At 39.6% G+C, this 17,509-nt stretch overlaps 1 protein-coding gene across 3 annotated transcripts in view; it reads right to left on the bottom strand.

Moving 5' to 3' along the window:
• csmd3b (CUB and Sushi multiple domains 3b) overlaps positions 1-17,509 on the bottom strand; it is a 484,418-nt gene that overhangs the window by 116,956 nt on the left and 349,953 nt on the right. For all 3 annotated transcript variants that reach the window (XM_066675840.1, XM_066675838.1, XM_066675839.1), the window contains exons 22-28: positions 13,454-13,623; positions 12,833-12,989; positions 8,661-8,852; positions 5,817-5,943; positions 4,562-4,764; positions 4,093-4,284; positions 2,801-2,939 (exon numbers count right to left, since the gene is read on the bottom strand). In XM_066675840.1, the coding sequence (XP_066531937.1) occupies positions 2,801-2,939; positions 4,093-4,284; positions 4,562-4,764; positions 5,817-5,943; positions 8,661-8,852; positions 12,833-12,989; positions 13,454-13,623 (1,180 nt within the window). The remainder of the gene's footprint in view (positions 1-2,800; positions 2,940-4,092; positions 4,285-4,561; positions 4,765-5,816; positions 5,944-8,660; positions 8,853-12,832; positions 12,990-13,453; positions 13,624-17,509) is intronic.

Below are 17,509 nucleotides of genomic sequence, written 5' to 3'. Positions count from 1 at the left end.
CAATTAGCTTTGTGGTAATTGGATTGGGCGCTAGCACAGATAATGCTAATGCTAAATAGAGACGACAAAGAGATAGCAGGTCTGTAGTGTTAGAATGTCTGGGGTCATTTTTATTTAGTATTGTTCATTTTCTGTTTTCACCAGGGACATATTTCATACTGTGGTCTTTTTTTAAAGGAGAATGATGTCAGTAATGGACTGTGTAATGAAAGTGCCTGAGATGGAACTGATTGAGCACCATTCATTAGAAACCTGTTTGAAATGCTGCCGAACTGCATTTTTTTTTAAATAACAGAACCAGAGGAGCAAAAATTGAAATAAGAACAAGGCTAGACCACATTTAAAGGCAAACCTGGGCAATGATGCTGCCTACTAAGCTTCGCTGTCTGGCTTGAGGCTGACATATATTTCTCCCTTTTAACAACTTATATTAAAGGCTTCACAGAGAATGAACTTAACTGGTATATGATCACCAGAGGTGGATAGTAACACATTACATTTACTCTGTTACATTTACTTGAGTAACTTTTTGGATAAATTGTACTTATAAAAGTAGTTTTAGCATACGTTTTAATTTTACTTGAGTATATTTGTGAAGAAGAAGTAGTACTATTACTCCGTTACATTGAGCTACATTTTTAGTTCAATGCACAATCTCTTTGTTTTGTCGAGAGTTCCAAAAGAGGCTCTGTCACATGACTGCATGTCACCAATCAAATGTAGCCACTAGATAGATAGATAGATAGATAGATACTTTATTGATCCCCAGGGGAAATTAAAGCGACGTTTGACTCCATTTGACCAATCAAACAGAGCCAAGATGTCACATGACTGCACAAAAAATCCCTGCGGCAAACACAGGCGCAAAAGTGCACAGAGGCACAATACAATGGCATAGACAACATAACCTCTGCCTATTGAGCCCATTGTTTTGTTAGTGAACGCGTAAATACACAGAATTACACACACACACACACACACACACACACACACAGGTTATGGTTTACATAAACTTATATAGAGACTGCCTTCTTTTTCTTATTCTTTATCACCTCTTCCTATTGAGCCCATTTTATTATAAAATAATTGTGGCTGAATGTATTTTACTTTATAAAGATTTAATTTATTATTCTTTTAGCTGTTTAAGAGATCATCTCCGGCTCTGAATTTGTTCATTGGTGTTTTATATTTTTGTGCATGCAGGTGTATTATTTGATGTCCTGATTATTAAACAAAGAAGTTACTCAGGAATTACTCAGTACTCGAGTAGTTTCTTTCACTTTTTTTGTACTTTTTACTCTTACTCAAGTAATTAACTGGGTGACTACTTAGTACTTTTACTTGAGTCATATTATTCTAAAGTAACAATACTCTTACACTTCATTGGTTATTATTGATACTGTCATACAACCTATAATACTACATACAATATAAATGAAAGGATCCTGTGCAAAGAAACCAACTGTGCTTAATTTAGTAACAATTTTGATTATGCTTTTTTTTTTAGATTTACATAGAACGTAAACATTTCAAAAGGACTATTATGTTATCATATTTAATATTATACATAATAATCTAATATTACTCAATATTCCAGTTTACTGTATATGAAATAAGCTTTACACACAGTTAAAGCAGTCTTGGTTGTGGGGAGGTTTGTAACCTGAATGTCTTAGTTGAGAGAAAAATCTGATGTGCACCTACATTAGACAATGTGAAGAAGATACGCAAATCATGTAGAAGTCGTACTTAGTCTAATCTAGGTTCTTCCCACAGTACACTACCCATCTCAGCCATTCTGACTCTAGTTGCTAGCTTTCCAATGTGCATTAAAACGGAGGCTTAACCATTTAATTAACCACTAAATGTTCCACATTACTGTATCTTACTCAGCAGACCTGACTCTCTGTGGATAACTATGCTCATTAAAATAGAGGAGGCATTTATTTAAGCATTATGACTTTGTCAAAGATTTCTAAAGTATTTTCAGGACCTCAAAATACCTGGCACAGGCTGAGGAGATTCTTACAAGTGTTAGCCTAGCAATTAGCATTATCCAACAGAAGGTTTGCACATCCGTCACACATCCTGGGGTCCGACATTGCTCTATCTTAACCTTGTATCAACCCTGCCTAGAGAGAGCCCCTGTAGTGCCGCTGAGCTCGCTATGCACAAGCTGAATGAAAAATGGACACAATTAGCAATACTATTTGGCTGTGAAGCACATATATCAACTCTCCTTTTTATTAATTAGTCACATCACTCAAATTGCAGGCACTAAGCTACACCTTAAAGTGAAGCTAAGGGAGGGAGGGGGGAAAAAGTTCATTACCAGCAAAATGAGCGAAGAGTTCCAGCTGGGCTCATTATCTGCCTCGGACATGAAATGCATTTTAATTCAGACATTGATAGCCCTCACTGTTACATAATTACTCTACACATCTAGGGCTGATGGGAAAAGAGAAACTGTTGCTCCTCACATCAAACCCATCATTCTGTCATTTTATAAACAAAATTACACACCAACAGTCTCTGAATGGGATGTCTTGTGTCTGCGACAAGGTAAGTGACATTTTTAAATGCCATATCTGAGGCGTTTTTATCAAAAGCTTTTTCTATTACACTGTTTCTAGCTGCAAGAACATTAAAATGTGTTCATGTGCAAGAATACTAAAACTAATCAGTACATAAAATATTAGCATGACCAAGTGGTGCTATTACTCACTAAATTATAACAATAATGTTAGAAAACCATTATAACCACGCATTTAAATCTGCTAAGATCAGACTGAGTATTTACCTAATGAATGCCAGTGAAAGGACATAGTCAGAGTTGACCGAAATGAGCCAGTCGCAGTCCTTGCTGTGAGGGTAGGGGTGAGGGTAATTTGGTGACAGGATGAAGCCAGAGGATCCAGTCAGATTCCCTCCACATGGAGCTGTGAAAAGTAGAGAGGATTCATAACAAGAGCATATGGACATGTGTAACACATGAAGGGTCTGGTTCATTAGAACACACAGCTGGGCAGATGTGCACCCCGGGAGCCCAGCACTGGAGAAGTGGAGTGGAAGTGTGGAAAACTATGAGAATCAAATCTCTCCAGCTAAACTGAACTGTACACCTCTCATTCCAGAGAGAGAGAGAGAGAGAGAGAGAGAGAGAGAGAGAGAGGATACAGGTTTGCAGAAAGAGACAAAGTCAGAGAATGATATATAGAGAGAGGATAATTAGCTGGGAGTACATGAAAGGAAGCAGCAAAATGTGTCTCCTCCACATTTTTCTGCTTGCTACTGAAGTATCTCTGAGAATGGGAAGGCAATCCAAATCTCGTAATTTGATATTCATTAATTTTTGCACACTTTCACATCGCCATGATCATGACTGTTGCCTGAATGACTCTTTGGCTCAAGTGCTGCTTGGCTTTCACAACTCTTGAGTATCTTTTGACAAAAATGCAAATTAACACACTGGAGGATGCCCATGCAGGGCAGACACTTGAAACTAAATGGAATTTTCAGCGGAACATATTCAAAGTCATGCTAGACAACACTTATAATGACTAAGCACACTAGGCTTGAAGCTTTAAAGCTTTAAGTATGGTGCTTTCCTGGGAATGTCTCTAACACAAAAGCTGTGTGAACACATGTGCTTCAAAATCACCCCATAAATTCATTTCTTCCTTAAAGATATTTTCTATGAAAGGGCACTCCATTTTTCTAAGAATGGATTTCTTTGAAGAGTGTTGTGGACTGATTTTATGGAAAGAGGTTCTCACCTCTACTGGTACACCCCTCATTGGCCACTAGCAGCTCAACACACAGCATGGCATTTTACACACAGAGTGCCAACAGTGTCCCTGTTTAATCTGATGACAACAGATATGGGGAGAAACATTTTGACTGTATTAAATAAAAATATCTATGTTAAATGCACTGACTGGGTAGCTGCTAGGGCTTTTGCAAAGAGAGCCTATGAAACCGCCACATAATGTAATATTCGTGTACCAATTAAAGATTGGAATGCCCAGCCAAGATCAAAACCTCATTATTTAATAAGAGTATGACTGATAAATGTGTAGAGTAAAAACTCACCTATACACACAGGTGGGCTAGGTTGCCAGTAGTAGCGGTTCTCCACCTGAATACAGGTTATCTTCATCTCGCCCTGGAGCTCATATCCTGGGTCACACTGAAATGTCACAGTGTCACCAGGTTCTCTTCCATCTCCATTGCGACTGCCGTTCATGGGTACTCCTGGATCTCTGCAGGCTGTGGCAACAGAGCCTGCCAATCACAAACACAGCCAATTAACACCAAGTCGATCCACTCCGTCAAGATTGGCCAATATGAGCTGTCAGTCAAAACGAGCTCGCAGACACTACAAGAACCAAAACTGTCAATTAGGGCACGGAAACATTCCAATCATGTCTGCCCGTTTAAAGGGATGAAGCAAGCTAATAACATATTACTACCTATGAATTAAACACTGGCCAAGGCTAGTGTTATTAAACCTGTCAGTCAAAAGTGAACACCTGCTGGGTGTTGGAGTGATAGGACTCACTGGAAAATTCGATGGCGAATCCTGACTTGCTGATGTAGAAGTCTGTCTCAAACTGGATGGTCACCAGATTGAGGGTGCTGTGGATGCCCTCTGGCAGCAGAGAGCCACTCACTTCTCTCAGAGACATCTCATTCTCAGGAGGGCCATCCCACACCTTCAGGATGTCATGTGATGCCTCCGTATCAAAGGCCAGAAACTGCAAACTGTTATAGAGTGATGTGATCAGACAAGGAGTTTGACTATATGTCCACCAAGCTAGGTTCTGCCTTGAGAAAACCTATTAAATATCTCTATTTCTTGCAGAAATCTCCTGTAAAATGTTTTTTAATGCACTTTTTTATTACAACAAATTCTGAGCATTTCTAATGATACATTCATCAAACACTCATCATAAAATTGTATATATTGTAACACACTGTGAAAAAATGGAAATAACAGAAACAGTTTTCTAATCAGAGTGATGATTTTAATAGACATTCTAAATATATATTTATCATCAACTGATGGTATTCTGGTTTTCTAAAACAATTAAGTTAAAAGAACATCTATACCTCAGTGAATGTTTTTTGCCTTGGTTTTTTATTGTTCAAAGTCATGCAAGTGTTCATGAGTGCTCAAGAAATTCAAGACTTCTATGAGAGCAAAAAACAAGATCAAAATTCTGCCCGTTGCAACAGACTGAAGTACCTTCATATTATGCTATCACCAACATTGAGCCCTGGGGTGCAATAATTGCGTGATACTATTGCATTGGCTGCCTATGCTGTGGCTCTTCATAATAATTCCACAAAATGGTCTGAATGAGACATCAGTGGGCAGATGAAAAAGTAATGAATGAATATCTGATTTCAGAAAGGCTTCTGCTGCTGTGAGAGTTCGCAGAAGGACAAATTATCTTGCCTTCAAGGTTGCGCTGCTTTTGGCTTTGCGAAGCTGTAACGATTGGCTGTATGGACAGCATTTTAGTGCTCATAATGGCACTTGCTGCTCATGCATCAGTGATGCCTCCCAAATCAAAACCAGAGAGATGTGTGAAGTCGACATCAACTCCCATGATGCCGCCCTGTCCCCATATAGATGAGGTATTGATGCTCATGTTTGGCCTGTAAGTGGTGTATAAATAGTTAAAGAACGCTTGTCTCAGGCCATGGGCATGTACAGACTCTGGAGCCTAGTTGGGTTGCTGAGGTATTGATCTGGGTGGTGAGAAGTGCTGGAGCATGTCTTTATGTGGAGGAGGAATGCTGATCAGTACCTGACAATGTTACCCGAGTCCACTTCAATCACCCAGGTGCAGCGCAGGTTGTTGTCATAGGGAAACGGGTAGCCAGGAGAGAGAATACGCCCAGATGATTCTCCTTTAAAACGACCCCCACATTCAGCTAAAGAAACAGAAACAGAAAGAGGAGAGGAAAGAGAATACAAGAAAGAAATCAGTGGAGGGGATTCAGAATAAGAAGGAAGCAGGAGGGGAAATAAAAGACAGCACGATAAGAGATCAAACATCTGGTGATTTTTTTAATCTTTTCCTTTTTTTTCCTCCCTCACATTCACACAAACACATCACGCCTCCTGAAACTGTGCTCAACTCCTCTGTAATAATTAGGGGTGGCTAGAAAACAAATAACAAAATTGGAGTAGCAGAATACAAAGCAGCGTGAATCATCCGCCTTAATCAATACAACCCCGTGAGAGTAAGTGTAGACTTCAGTAAGGCACCAGAGGCAAACAGCTACTCCCTGTATCTCTACCTGTCTCTCTCTCTCTTTCATATCAGTGGCTAGCTTGCACTCGAGCCACAAGGCTTAGCATCAGTCAGAAACAAATACGAGTAGCTCAGTATCACCTGATACAACCCAGCAACACATTATTCTGCTTTCTTTACCCCAACTTTTAAAATAGTTGATTTTTGTTATACTATGCAACCAGAAGGACATGATTATCATGCTATTATTAAATTTAGTGTTTTACACACTTTGCACACATGCGTGTCTTTAAAAGATCCACTCGCAGACATTCATCGTGCCATTTGTATTATAGATCAGATCAATAGGTTTTCTCTGGCTTCATTACTTCAAAGTAAAACTTGTTTCACTTATGAGCATAAATGCTCGCTGATTAAAAATTTATATTCCACATTACTAATTCATAACAAATAATAACATGCTTATGTTATCACCAGTGATACCTGCAACTACTAAGGACTAAGCTTGAACAAAGTAGCTTAATAAGAAACTTCGATGGATGCCTCTCATATTCTACCCTTTAATTACTCCTTCTTGCACTCTCTCTCTCAGTGCATGTTTCTAGACAGGAGCCCTTTCAGTAGGTGGGTGTCATTTGTTAATGGAGCCCACATCAGCATTTTCTTTCAATAAGCCTCATTTGCATAAGCCATCTACATGACAAACAATGGACGCACAGTTCAATGAAGCCTGAATAACGGGGTTCAGATCGCGACTTGATTAATCTGAACATTAGAGTGGTTTTTAGACATCCGGGCTGGAGCGGCCTCCCCCTAAACCAACACACAGCCACGCTCATCGCTCATCACGGCAGCTGCTCAATCACACGTCGGTGAGCGCTCACCAGCACTCAATCACCCCTGATTGGCCACTCAGAGGTGCTGAAAATCTCCACAATGGGCTGGAGAGCTGATGGAGATTTCAGTTTGAGCCTCAGACAATTCCGTGTTTTCCCAACTCAATTATCACTGCGTGACAGGGGGAGCCGTGTAAGGGCGGAGATGCCGACTGCATGTGTGACCGCTGATCTACTACCATCTTACTGCTTAACCCACTTCACTCCACGTTGAGAAATGACCTGCCTTGCCTTTCATATTCTTTCCTTTAAAAAACGACAGTGATTTAGAGATGCACTCATTGTATCACCCACAGCTCACTCTATTGGGTGTGGATGGAGAAAAAAAAAAGATTAAATATTTCATCTGCAATAAAAAGGTGGGGAGATAGAATGAGAAGTCCTCCCACATCTTTGCAAAAGGTCACGCCAAATGACCCGCATTTTTCTAAAGTCTAAGGAAATAAGTTAGCCCTCCACATTATTAAGCATCTATTATTAATGCGTTTAGATAAGTCTTAAAAATATTAGTCCGAAATCCTCTAGGTTGGTTCAGCACACTGTCCATTTTGAGGGAGGGATATTGAACTTCATTTACATGAGTCTGAACAAACATTTCCCCTGGTTTCGTCCTCTTCTAACAAGAACACGTTGAGGGCCAGAATGAAATGTCTGTGTGCTGTCATGGGTTACATCCACCAATGGCCTAGGGAAAGGGATTCGGATGAGAGCTTCGGCGTTAATCGTTCCTCATTAAAACGAAATCTAACACTGAGCAAATCTGATCTTGGGTCAGTGGGTATACCAATATCTGACTCTTCCGAGGCCAATTCCTCCTAATTACCATCCATCAGGAAAATGAAGGAAGTAATAGCTGCACATGGCCCTGTCTCAGCCCCTGTGAGTTTGGTGTAGAGTGGGGTCTCCTCCATAGCTCATTTGCGGCTCTGTATTAGCTCCAGTTCTGCATTCAGGTGCTCAAATGTTAACAGTTAAGTGATAATGTTAACTGTGATACAAGGGTGGGATCAAACGTAGACATTTTTTGGTCTAATGTAGTGAAAGGACTGATAGAAAAGAATTTACTGGAGCTGACTTTAGAAGATGTATTGCACTGTTTATGTACTTTTAAGCTGGAGTCAAGATTATATCACTTTTTATCAGTTTGTAAGCAGAGACAGAGCACTGACAATGACTGGCTTAATGAACTGGAATTTCTGGTCTTCTTCTACTAATACAGATATCATGAATTATTAACAAATTAATTCACTCAGCATAGAGTCTTATCCAGAACCTTTCCAAACAATAAGTGCTTTCAACATGTTGTGCCCAAAGACTCTTGTTGCATTCTCCTGTCCTGTATATGTATATGCCAATTGATGGTGTTACATTACTGTTTTATGTAAATGTTAAAATAGTCCCAATTCTCAAATTCCAGAAATTATCCTATTTATTGTTCATGGGAATGTATTCCTGTTGTGCAAAAATACAGTCCTTAACTAAACATGGTGCCACTTACCAATGCAGGATGGCAGAGGGTTGTCCCATGCGCGCCTTTCTCCAGTCATACATTTGAGAATGCTGCTGCCGTGCAGTGTGTAGCCGGGGTTGCACTTGTAGGTGATGGTGCTGCCAGAGAAGTGGCCCTGGTCATTCACTTTGAAGCCAAACTGGGGCACGCCAGGGTCCTCACAGTGAGACAACTCGAAACCTGAAGAGACATTACAAAAGTTAAACTGGGCAAAATAAAGCCTACTGTGTTACCTGCCTGTCATTGGGATACGAATTCTATATTACCCCTTATCAAAGCTGAAGTAAGTAACCAAGCGAGCTGGAAGATTTCCCACTGGGTTATATATAAATCCACACATGAAAACACAAGAGTGTAGATTCTATTTTGGTTATGATTTAGGGATTTTATCTGTGGCCTCTCCTCACATGGAATAGCACTGGTTTGCTAAAGTAAACAGTCAGCTAATGAGACTTTTAGAATGGGCAGAACTTCAGCCCATTCAACTTCAAATTTGGCATGGTGGTGTAAAACTGGTCATGGTTGATACAGCAGGAAGTGTTCTGCATATTGCATCACTTTCAGCTATTTTCATATGCGAATAATATGATGGACAGCAGTGGAAAATTTGAGAAATGAGGTGCCATGATGAGCACTTTAAGAGGAGCTATATAAAAATATCAGACCTCATTTATTCGACAGAATACTGTTTTTAACCAATACCGTATATTATAAACTGCCAATAGACTTATCACCACAATTAGAACCTGAACATTTTGCAACACTTTTATTAATTCCTACTTTATTTGATTCACACTTGTTATTCTACTATTAGTATTTCACTGTATTTTTTTAATTAGGTTTTTAAAACTACAAATGCATCTTGAATTGTGCAGGTGAACAATGTCAAATGCTGACAGAAAAAGTAATAGTTCACAGCAAATTAACCGACCTGACTGTCACATCTAAGATTTCCAGTTTTCATTTTTATCATTAGCAGGCAGACTTGGTTACTTCTTCAGTTTTTCTTTTTCCTTGTTTTGGTAAATTGTGTGTAAGTGTGTGTGTGGCAGCGAATATACAGTGAGTCTGGTCTCATGTGGTAAGGCTAAAAGTCTTACTCAGAAAATGATTATTTGTATGGTCTTTCTTATATTTTCATTCAACATGAGTTCACAGATACATAAAATTAATGCCCATGTCATAAGTTTACACAGCTAGTGTACACTGATTTTTTTCTTGGCTGGTTGTTACTGTCACTAAAATTTGTCACCATGTCCCATTATGCTACATGACATCAGAGCTGAAGAAGTCAGTCATTAGGGCGATCATTATGGGTGAGAATTTGTTCTTGGATCTGGCTGTGTTGCGCAGGCAGGGACAATCCCTTGCTAAGCAGGCAGAACAATTAAGATTAAGTGCTTGGTTAATGGAACTGCATCCAGAACAGCGCAAGCCCACTTGCTGTGCAACACTTCCTATTAACTTACATAATCATTACTCTTGTCAAACGTTCATTGTGTCACCATTCACACCAACACAATCACAATTATTGTGTTTTACTTTTAATAAACCCAACAATCATTCTTACCCAAAATTTTTATTGTGATCTTGTGGTAAATAAACTCTTGCACTGTGACACACAATTACTGCAACATGCAACCAGGAGCCCGTCAGATATCACTTAACTGGCCGCACATTATAATGGACATCTCCAAGCAACATCTCACCTGAATCTGGAATGGACAGCCTAGACCTATTATGCAGCATGGGGACTATGGACAGCCATGACAGCGTCCTGCTGCGAGCATCCTAAACCACTGCTGTCTGCCTCCTAGCCTTGATTATGAGTTGATTACAGGTCATTGTCTCATGGCACTTTCTCAGGAAGCACAAAAGACTTGACTACATAAAAGAAGCCATTTTAATCCATTTTCATTCAGTCCCTTGTCCTCATTTGGTGGCTAAATTACAGCTTCTGGGTGAGCGGTGGTGGCCTCACCTTCTCGCAGCTTTCTCTGACCTTTATTATGCACTCAAATAGCTAATCCTGCAGGTGGAATGGAATCGCAGACAGACAGGGATTTAGTCGATTTTAAATGAGATAGCTCACCAGCAGGTTAATGCCTTCTCCCTCACTGGAACTAAAACCCTGTTGAATCCCACACGGTGGACACAATAGTATTAAACCCAGCCCAATGCCGACCGGATGCCTGCTCAACTGCCTTTGTGCGGACGAAGGCAAGGTCAGTGAAGAGAGCAACCCGTTCTCCCAGTCCACTTCTCCTTAATCCCTCTGAGCTGGCTAAAGCTTCATGTGTTTCAAGTGTGCTCTTGCTTTTCTGCAACTTGTTGTGTGATGCTTTATACGAATTGCATTCTGTTCATGAATGGAGGGTCAAATGTTATTAACAACACCTTGGTAAATCACATCAAAATTATTGCTCTTTTCCTCTCAAACTCAAGATAGCACATCATATTAAAGACATACTTTTCTGGAACATATTGTGTCTCTCAGTTTGTTTGCATATGCTGGCACAGGTCCAAGATACAAAGCTAAATTAAATAAAGCATCTCAAAAGACTCCAGGGAATGCTTTTGTTGATGACATTTTGAGTAAACACCCCTTCTTTTATCCAGTGCCACATTTATTTTAGGTTTAAAGTAGCTCTGCAAGTTATCAGATATGTAAGAAACAACATCCTGATCTAGGATCAAGTCACTCTCGGTTAAGTGCGCTGTAAAGCCAGGTCTGAACTACACAGGTTTTAGCCTGATATGACATTCTTTGTCACTTTCTATTTTCCAGGTGAGTAGCTAGATCAGAAGCATTTGACACTGCAGATCTAACTGAACTGATCACAGGCCTCAAACATTTAATTATTTTTAAAACTTAAAACAGAGCCATGCACATTGATACATCAACAATACGAGTGCTGTAAGACTGACAGAAATAAAACTGAGCCAATACATGAAAATAATAAATGTAAGTTATCATCACAGTTGTAGTCTTGGTGAATTGATGAAAACATTGAGGATAATCATTTAAATGTAGTCCACTTTGCTACAATGAGAGTTTTTATGCTTCACTGAATGCATGTTTATGCTAAACAAGAAAAAAGAAAATGAGGCAAAATACATGCCCTTGTCATTAGAAGATCTGGTGCTTCATATCAATGTCTTTGTTTACATGTGTTTTTTATTATGTGATTGTGTTGTTCAGAAATACGGAAGGCAGGACTAATAAATGCAGAAATGAAAAAATTGTTCATAAAATATGTATCTATTAAAAAGAAATACTAGATGATATACCACCACCGTGACACTGAAATGGATAAACACAAAGAATGATGATGATCATGATCCACCACCAAAGAACAAAGAAGACCAAGAACAATTTGTTTATTTTAAGAATGTGTAAATGTTACCGAGTTCTGAGCCGTCCTGCTGAGCTTGTGAAATGCAGAGAAATGTAGCTAACCAACGGCAAGCCAGGGCTCTGGTCAACATGCATGGTCTCATGCTAAACACAGACCCAGAAACACACACAAATGGAGTGTGTTCATGTCTTCTTTCCTATTATTAAGCCATGGTTCATACTGTTGTTTGGTTCCAGCTGGGAACAAAGTTTTCTGGTTCGCAAACCAGTTTATGTCGATGGAAACCCGCCGAACGTTTCCAAATTTTAATTAACAAACTATGAGAAATATGGCTGAATTAATAGTTCCTGCTCACGCATGCTCATTTCAACATGTGGAGTTAGTCAGTCAAGGGAAAATACCTCTTCTAGGCCTAAAAATATGTTGCTCAAACTTTGATGGACATAAGATGGGAATCGGGCCAAGTCAGTGTTGGCCGAAACATTGACTAAAATAAAGGCATATCTGTTTCATCAAGCAAATGGCTAAAAATGTTTCAGAAAGGTTTTCAGTGTCAATTGGCCTTTACTTTCATTTTTGACCTTTGATAAATACCAGCATCAAAGGAAGATGAGATAAACCCTGCTAAAAAACTGAGGAATCAATACAAATACCCTAAATACAACGCTAACATATGTATAAACATCAACAAACAGCATGCTGAGTTTGCTCAAATGTTCAATGGAGTTCGATTATGGAAGCCTGAGCTAATGGTAGGTGTGCAAGGCCAAATACTGTGTGAAGAGCAGGTAAAAGTCTTACTGGAGTAGACCAGCTTGAAGCCCTCTCCAGTAGCTTCGGCATCAGAGAAGAATTCCAGCCACAGATGGTTGGAGGTGCTGATGAGGGTCAGGCCCAGCATTGCTGAACCTGTGAAGGCTCCCAGCACATGGGCAGTGTTGTCTTTACCATCATAGATCTGAAAGAGCATAGGCGAAAAAATAAATAAATTAGCAAAGCTAAAGGAGAACAGAATGGAGGTGAAATAACAAAATCTGTTCTCAACATCCACATTCATCTGAAAACAACACAACATTTTTAGAAGACCTATAAAATGCAAGCTGAACCTAGATATCATTTTACCTTGATACATTATCCCTACTATTTCAAGACATGCATACTTGATCTCAGAAACTTGCTTATACTACTTCTACTGCACTGCACTGATATACATAGAGGAGCGATTAAAATGTGAGTGTCTCTTGAGGTTGTTTCAGCCATCCAATGCCAATTTCAAGGGAACAGACAATAAAAATGTAAAGTAAATTTCTGGGAATACAAACACAAACACTGACGTATTATGTATGCAAATGCTACGAGTGTGGAGAATCCTCATATAAATGGTTTTTCTGGCCAAGAATTGTACAGAGAAAATGCAATTACCTTCAAGATATCCCCTTGGGCCAAATGGAAGGTTCGAGCAGATATGTTGATTCCTTTGCCAGCCTGCACCTGGATGCTGTAGATGCATTCGTGGTTGTTGTCGTAGTTCATAGGGTAATTTGGTGACAACAGAATCCCCTCATTGTTGATGACGGACGAGCCGCACTCAGCTAGAAATGGGGAATAAAACAAGGAACATTGGGGGGAAATGCAGTATCTCTGTAATCGAAATGCCAGATACCAACGTGATATCAAGATATTCTATTATGCTACCATTATATACGTCACATTTCATCCTATAGAGCTAAGAGGAAGCTCATAAGTACACCACATGGACATTTGGCGACACTAAAAGCTTGTTATGAGGTTTTATATGAGTCTGTCATTTTCAGGCTGATTGGTGTGGACAAGGTAAAATGAGCAGGGATGGTGTATCTGAAAAGAGCTATCGACTGAGTAAAGTCGCAGCGTTAACGGAGCTAGTTCAAAATTCCCCATCCTGTGCAACGCGTGTCTGACAGTGAACAATAACAGTCAAAGGTAGAGTTAATGGAACAACAGACAGTAAAAACAGATGTATTAATACCCATCATGCATCGTGGCAGGGAGCGGGGAGGCACATAAAGCAGCAGAGCCAGGCTGATTTATTTAATGCCCCTGCGCCGTTTCCCTCTACACTGTGCCATGTTATGACGATATTACCAGTGTCATATTTTGAATAAATCACTGCTGTTACTGCCTCCATTTAGTAAATTACCTATACACTCTTCCCTCCAAGAGCCAGCCTAAGACATGATGTGAATTTGAACTGAGCTCTACTCTCTTTCTCTCTCTCTCGCTCGCTCTCTCTCTTCCCTTTTTTTGCCCTTCCCTTCACTTTCATTTAAGCAGTGTAAAAAAGAGCTCTTGTTTAGAGTATTGCATGTGACCCCGTGGGGTTCATGCTCCGATCAATCTGCTGAATGTAATTTGAATACATCAGACTATTCCTTCAGATACAGAGCAGAAAAGATACAAGTGTAAGCACTTTACTGTTCCCCTCCTTTTTCGGTTTGAGGACTTAAAACACAGGCTACAGTTGAGGGTACTGGAGAATAGACAAGGGACAGGCGCTAGAAAGGAATGGTGCTGAGCTTTTTGGTTTATGGACTCCCCCTGCGCATAATGTCGGAAGTCATCTCAGTCCGACCCTCTTTCTCTTCCAGAAAGAGACTCCCTACTGGTGCCCAATCTGAGACTATTCACATCCAAACTGACAGGCACCTCCATCAGAGGGCCATCAGACTCCAAAGAGCTCTATTCCATTATGATTAACATAACAAAGAACATTAACTCTCAGGCTGACAGGCAACAAAAAAAAGTATATTTTTGCATATTAATCACTTCAGCTTTAATACCCCAGTTTCTGAATGTGCATATTGATACACTTTCAGCCTTGATATAATTTATTTCTCAGTGCTGTTTGAGCATTTATTTGAAATGTGATACTCATGGAAATGCACGCATATCTACGCCCCACACATCGACATTTAAATACCCCCAACTGCACAGACTGATCTGTTTGACTATAGTCAGTGTGTACATGCACAAGTTCTAACCACTCAGGAAGTGGATTTGAATGGGTTAAAACACACTCTACTTTGCTGACGACATGTTAGGCGAGACAGGGTTAAGAGGTCCATTTGCATGTACTGCTGTAAGGGGAGCACGAGTGGGGCTACAGTGTGTGTAAGAAGGCTGGCTGTGAGTGAGCGAGCAGTGGGCGTGTAGCTGGGGAGAGCTGAGTGGCCCAGCAGTGAGCTGGTGGGAGCTGGAGAGAGTGCGATACCTGCCCAAACCTCTCGGCCATTAGAAGAATCCGTCAAGCATGGCAGAAAAGACCGGGCGAGAGAAAGCCTGCCTTGGTGAGGGAAAGAGAGAGATGAGACCAGCCTCTGCCATGAGTCTCTGAGGTGCTATCATTATGGGCTTTAATCTCTGGTGTCTGCCATGTTTGCAGCCTAATGTTTGTGAATAAACGACCTGGCAAGGTCCCCGACGTGAACTATTGAACTGCTCTAGGTTTGGAATGCCTTGTATTCATCAATGCATGCAATGACATTTTGCAGTATTGTGCTTTCCTCACAATGCACAACACAATATACAATAAATAGTCATGGTTTTCCATATTCTATTCTGAGGTATTTGCATATCTGTTTATTGCTGATACAAAAAAATAAACATTAAACATAATGAAGACATTTTAATCACAGATTAAAGCTTTATAAGAAACTTTAAGAGGGATATTAACCAATCGCAGTTGTAAACCAGTAGAAACTGCTCCTTTATGCCCTTTTTCCTTATGCTCTTTTTATGTGGAGAACAGATTTCATTAATCCAGTCACTTGGTGGCATGAAAGGCCAATCTGATAAGAACTGCTCTGGCCAAGGACAAACAGCTTTACTTTTCTTTGTTGGCAAACGTCATTTGTTGGGCACAAAGAGTGTGTCCCATGTGCTGACTGAAGCAATTTTCCCTGTCTCCTCATCAATGCCTCAGTGCGTCACTCAACTGGCAATGCGTTTTGGAAACAGGCGCCTGGAAACAAACATCTGCTGCTATCAGACAGCGCTATAGGTGAATGCTCATTGTCTGTCTGCTTTGTGGCGTCTGGTTCTGGCGGATGTGTTTAGTCTGTCTGGAGGCTGCAGTGTGCTGTGGCTCTGCCCTAACAGTGTCTTTTTACGAATTCTGAGAGTAAATGTGAGACAGACTAAACAATAGATGGAGAGCAAAAAATGAAACACGATGTTAACAATATTAAATATGGTTATTTCCAAATTTCCCATTTTCCTGGCCCTTAGGGTACAGCACTAATGTCTGTCATCACAAGTTTGTTCACTGTTTCTCTGTTTTATTATTGAATAAAACAAATGTTTTTGCAGTCTTTTTTCAAAATGCAATCAGTTCAGTTAATGAAACGTCAGACATGGCCTAGCTTTGAAAACTGATTTACATCCTGGACTGCTAGATTTGAATCGGGAGGTTTACTTGGCATTGCAAGTATACAAGTATATACAATGCTTTAGATCTCTGCACACTTCAGTGTGTTGCATATTATCAGCTATTTCCTATAAGAGAAAGCTGCTCCTGTATTACAAGAGAAATGTGCCTTTATCTTTTTCACTATGTATTGTAAGTGTTTTTTTACAGTACATACTGTACTCTATTCATCATGTCACTATCATGAAAGATAAAGGACACTGATTTAATTTTTCAACATACTCCATATACCACCACTTCCACCACTTTGCAAGCCAACTCAGAGCCAAGGGAAGCAATCTAGCCACTTTGCCTGGCTTACTCAGCTCAGGAGCCTTCCTCATAATGAGAGATGGATGGGGTTGTCACTAATGGAAATAAGTAGTAGATTTGGGTCCTTAGAACAATGTCATGCCATGGTGAAGGATATGAAACCACATGAATTCTTAAACTGTCTATTAGAGTCATTATGAATTTATTGTCCATGACTTGTTCTAACTCACCACATTTAACATGCAATGCTAAATGAAAGAACTTTTATCACAACTTATATTCCACACTATATATACAAATCTCAAAATAGATTTTTAAAAGACATATAAATATTTATATTTGAAAAAAAAAACTTAGTTATAATATGAATGTCATCAATTATTAACAACAACGTTTTTTAATGCGGCTGAAAATGATTTCCTAGATTGCTGCTTCTTCATCTCCTAGCTTGTGAATTTGTATATCATTTTACAAATTATTTCATATTTGTGTATCGTTTTAGATAAGCCAAAAACAGTGTTTCTGTAATGGTAGCAAACCTTGTAATTGTAATTGTACTTATAACTCCACTGTCATTGCAGTAATAGAAATAGTACTAGCAGAATAGTATTAGCCATCATACTAGAAAATGTGTTAACTGTAGTAACAGCTGATGTAATGTTAGGTCAAGTAATAAATAGTAGTAGATATAGTAGCAAAAGTGGTTACAGCAGGTATGGTGGCTGTAGTAGATGTAGGAGTAGTAATAGAAACACATGAAT

Source organism: Hoplias malabaricus, chromosome 6 (genome assembly GCF_029633855.1).
Source record: "Hoplias malabaricus isolate fHopMal1 chromosome 6, fHopMal1.hap1, whole genome shotgun sequence".
Lineage (NCBI taxonomy): Eukaryota > Metazoa > Chordata > Actinopteri > Characiformes > Erythrinidae > Hoplias > Hoplias malabaricus.
The sequence above is the reverse complement of the archived record's forward strand: the minus strand, read 5'-3'. Positions and strand labels throughout refer to the sequence as shown.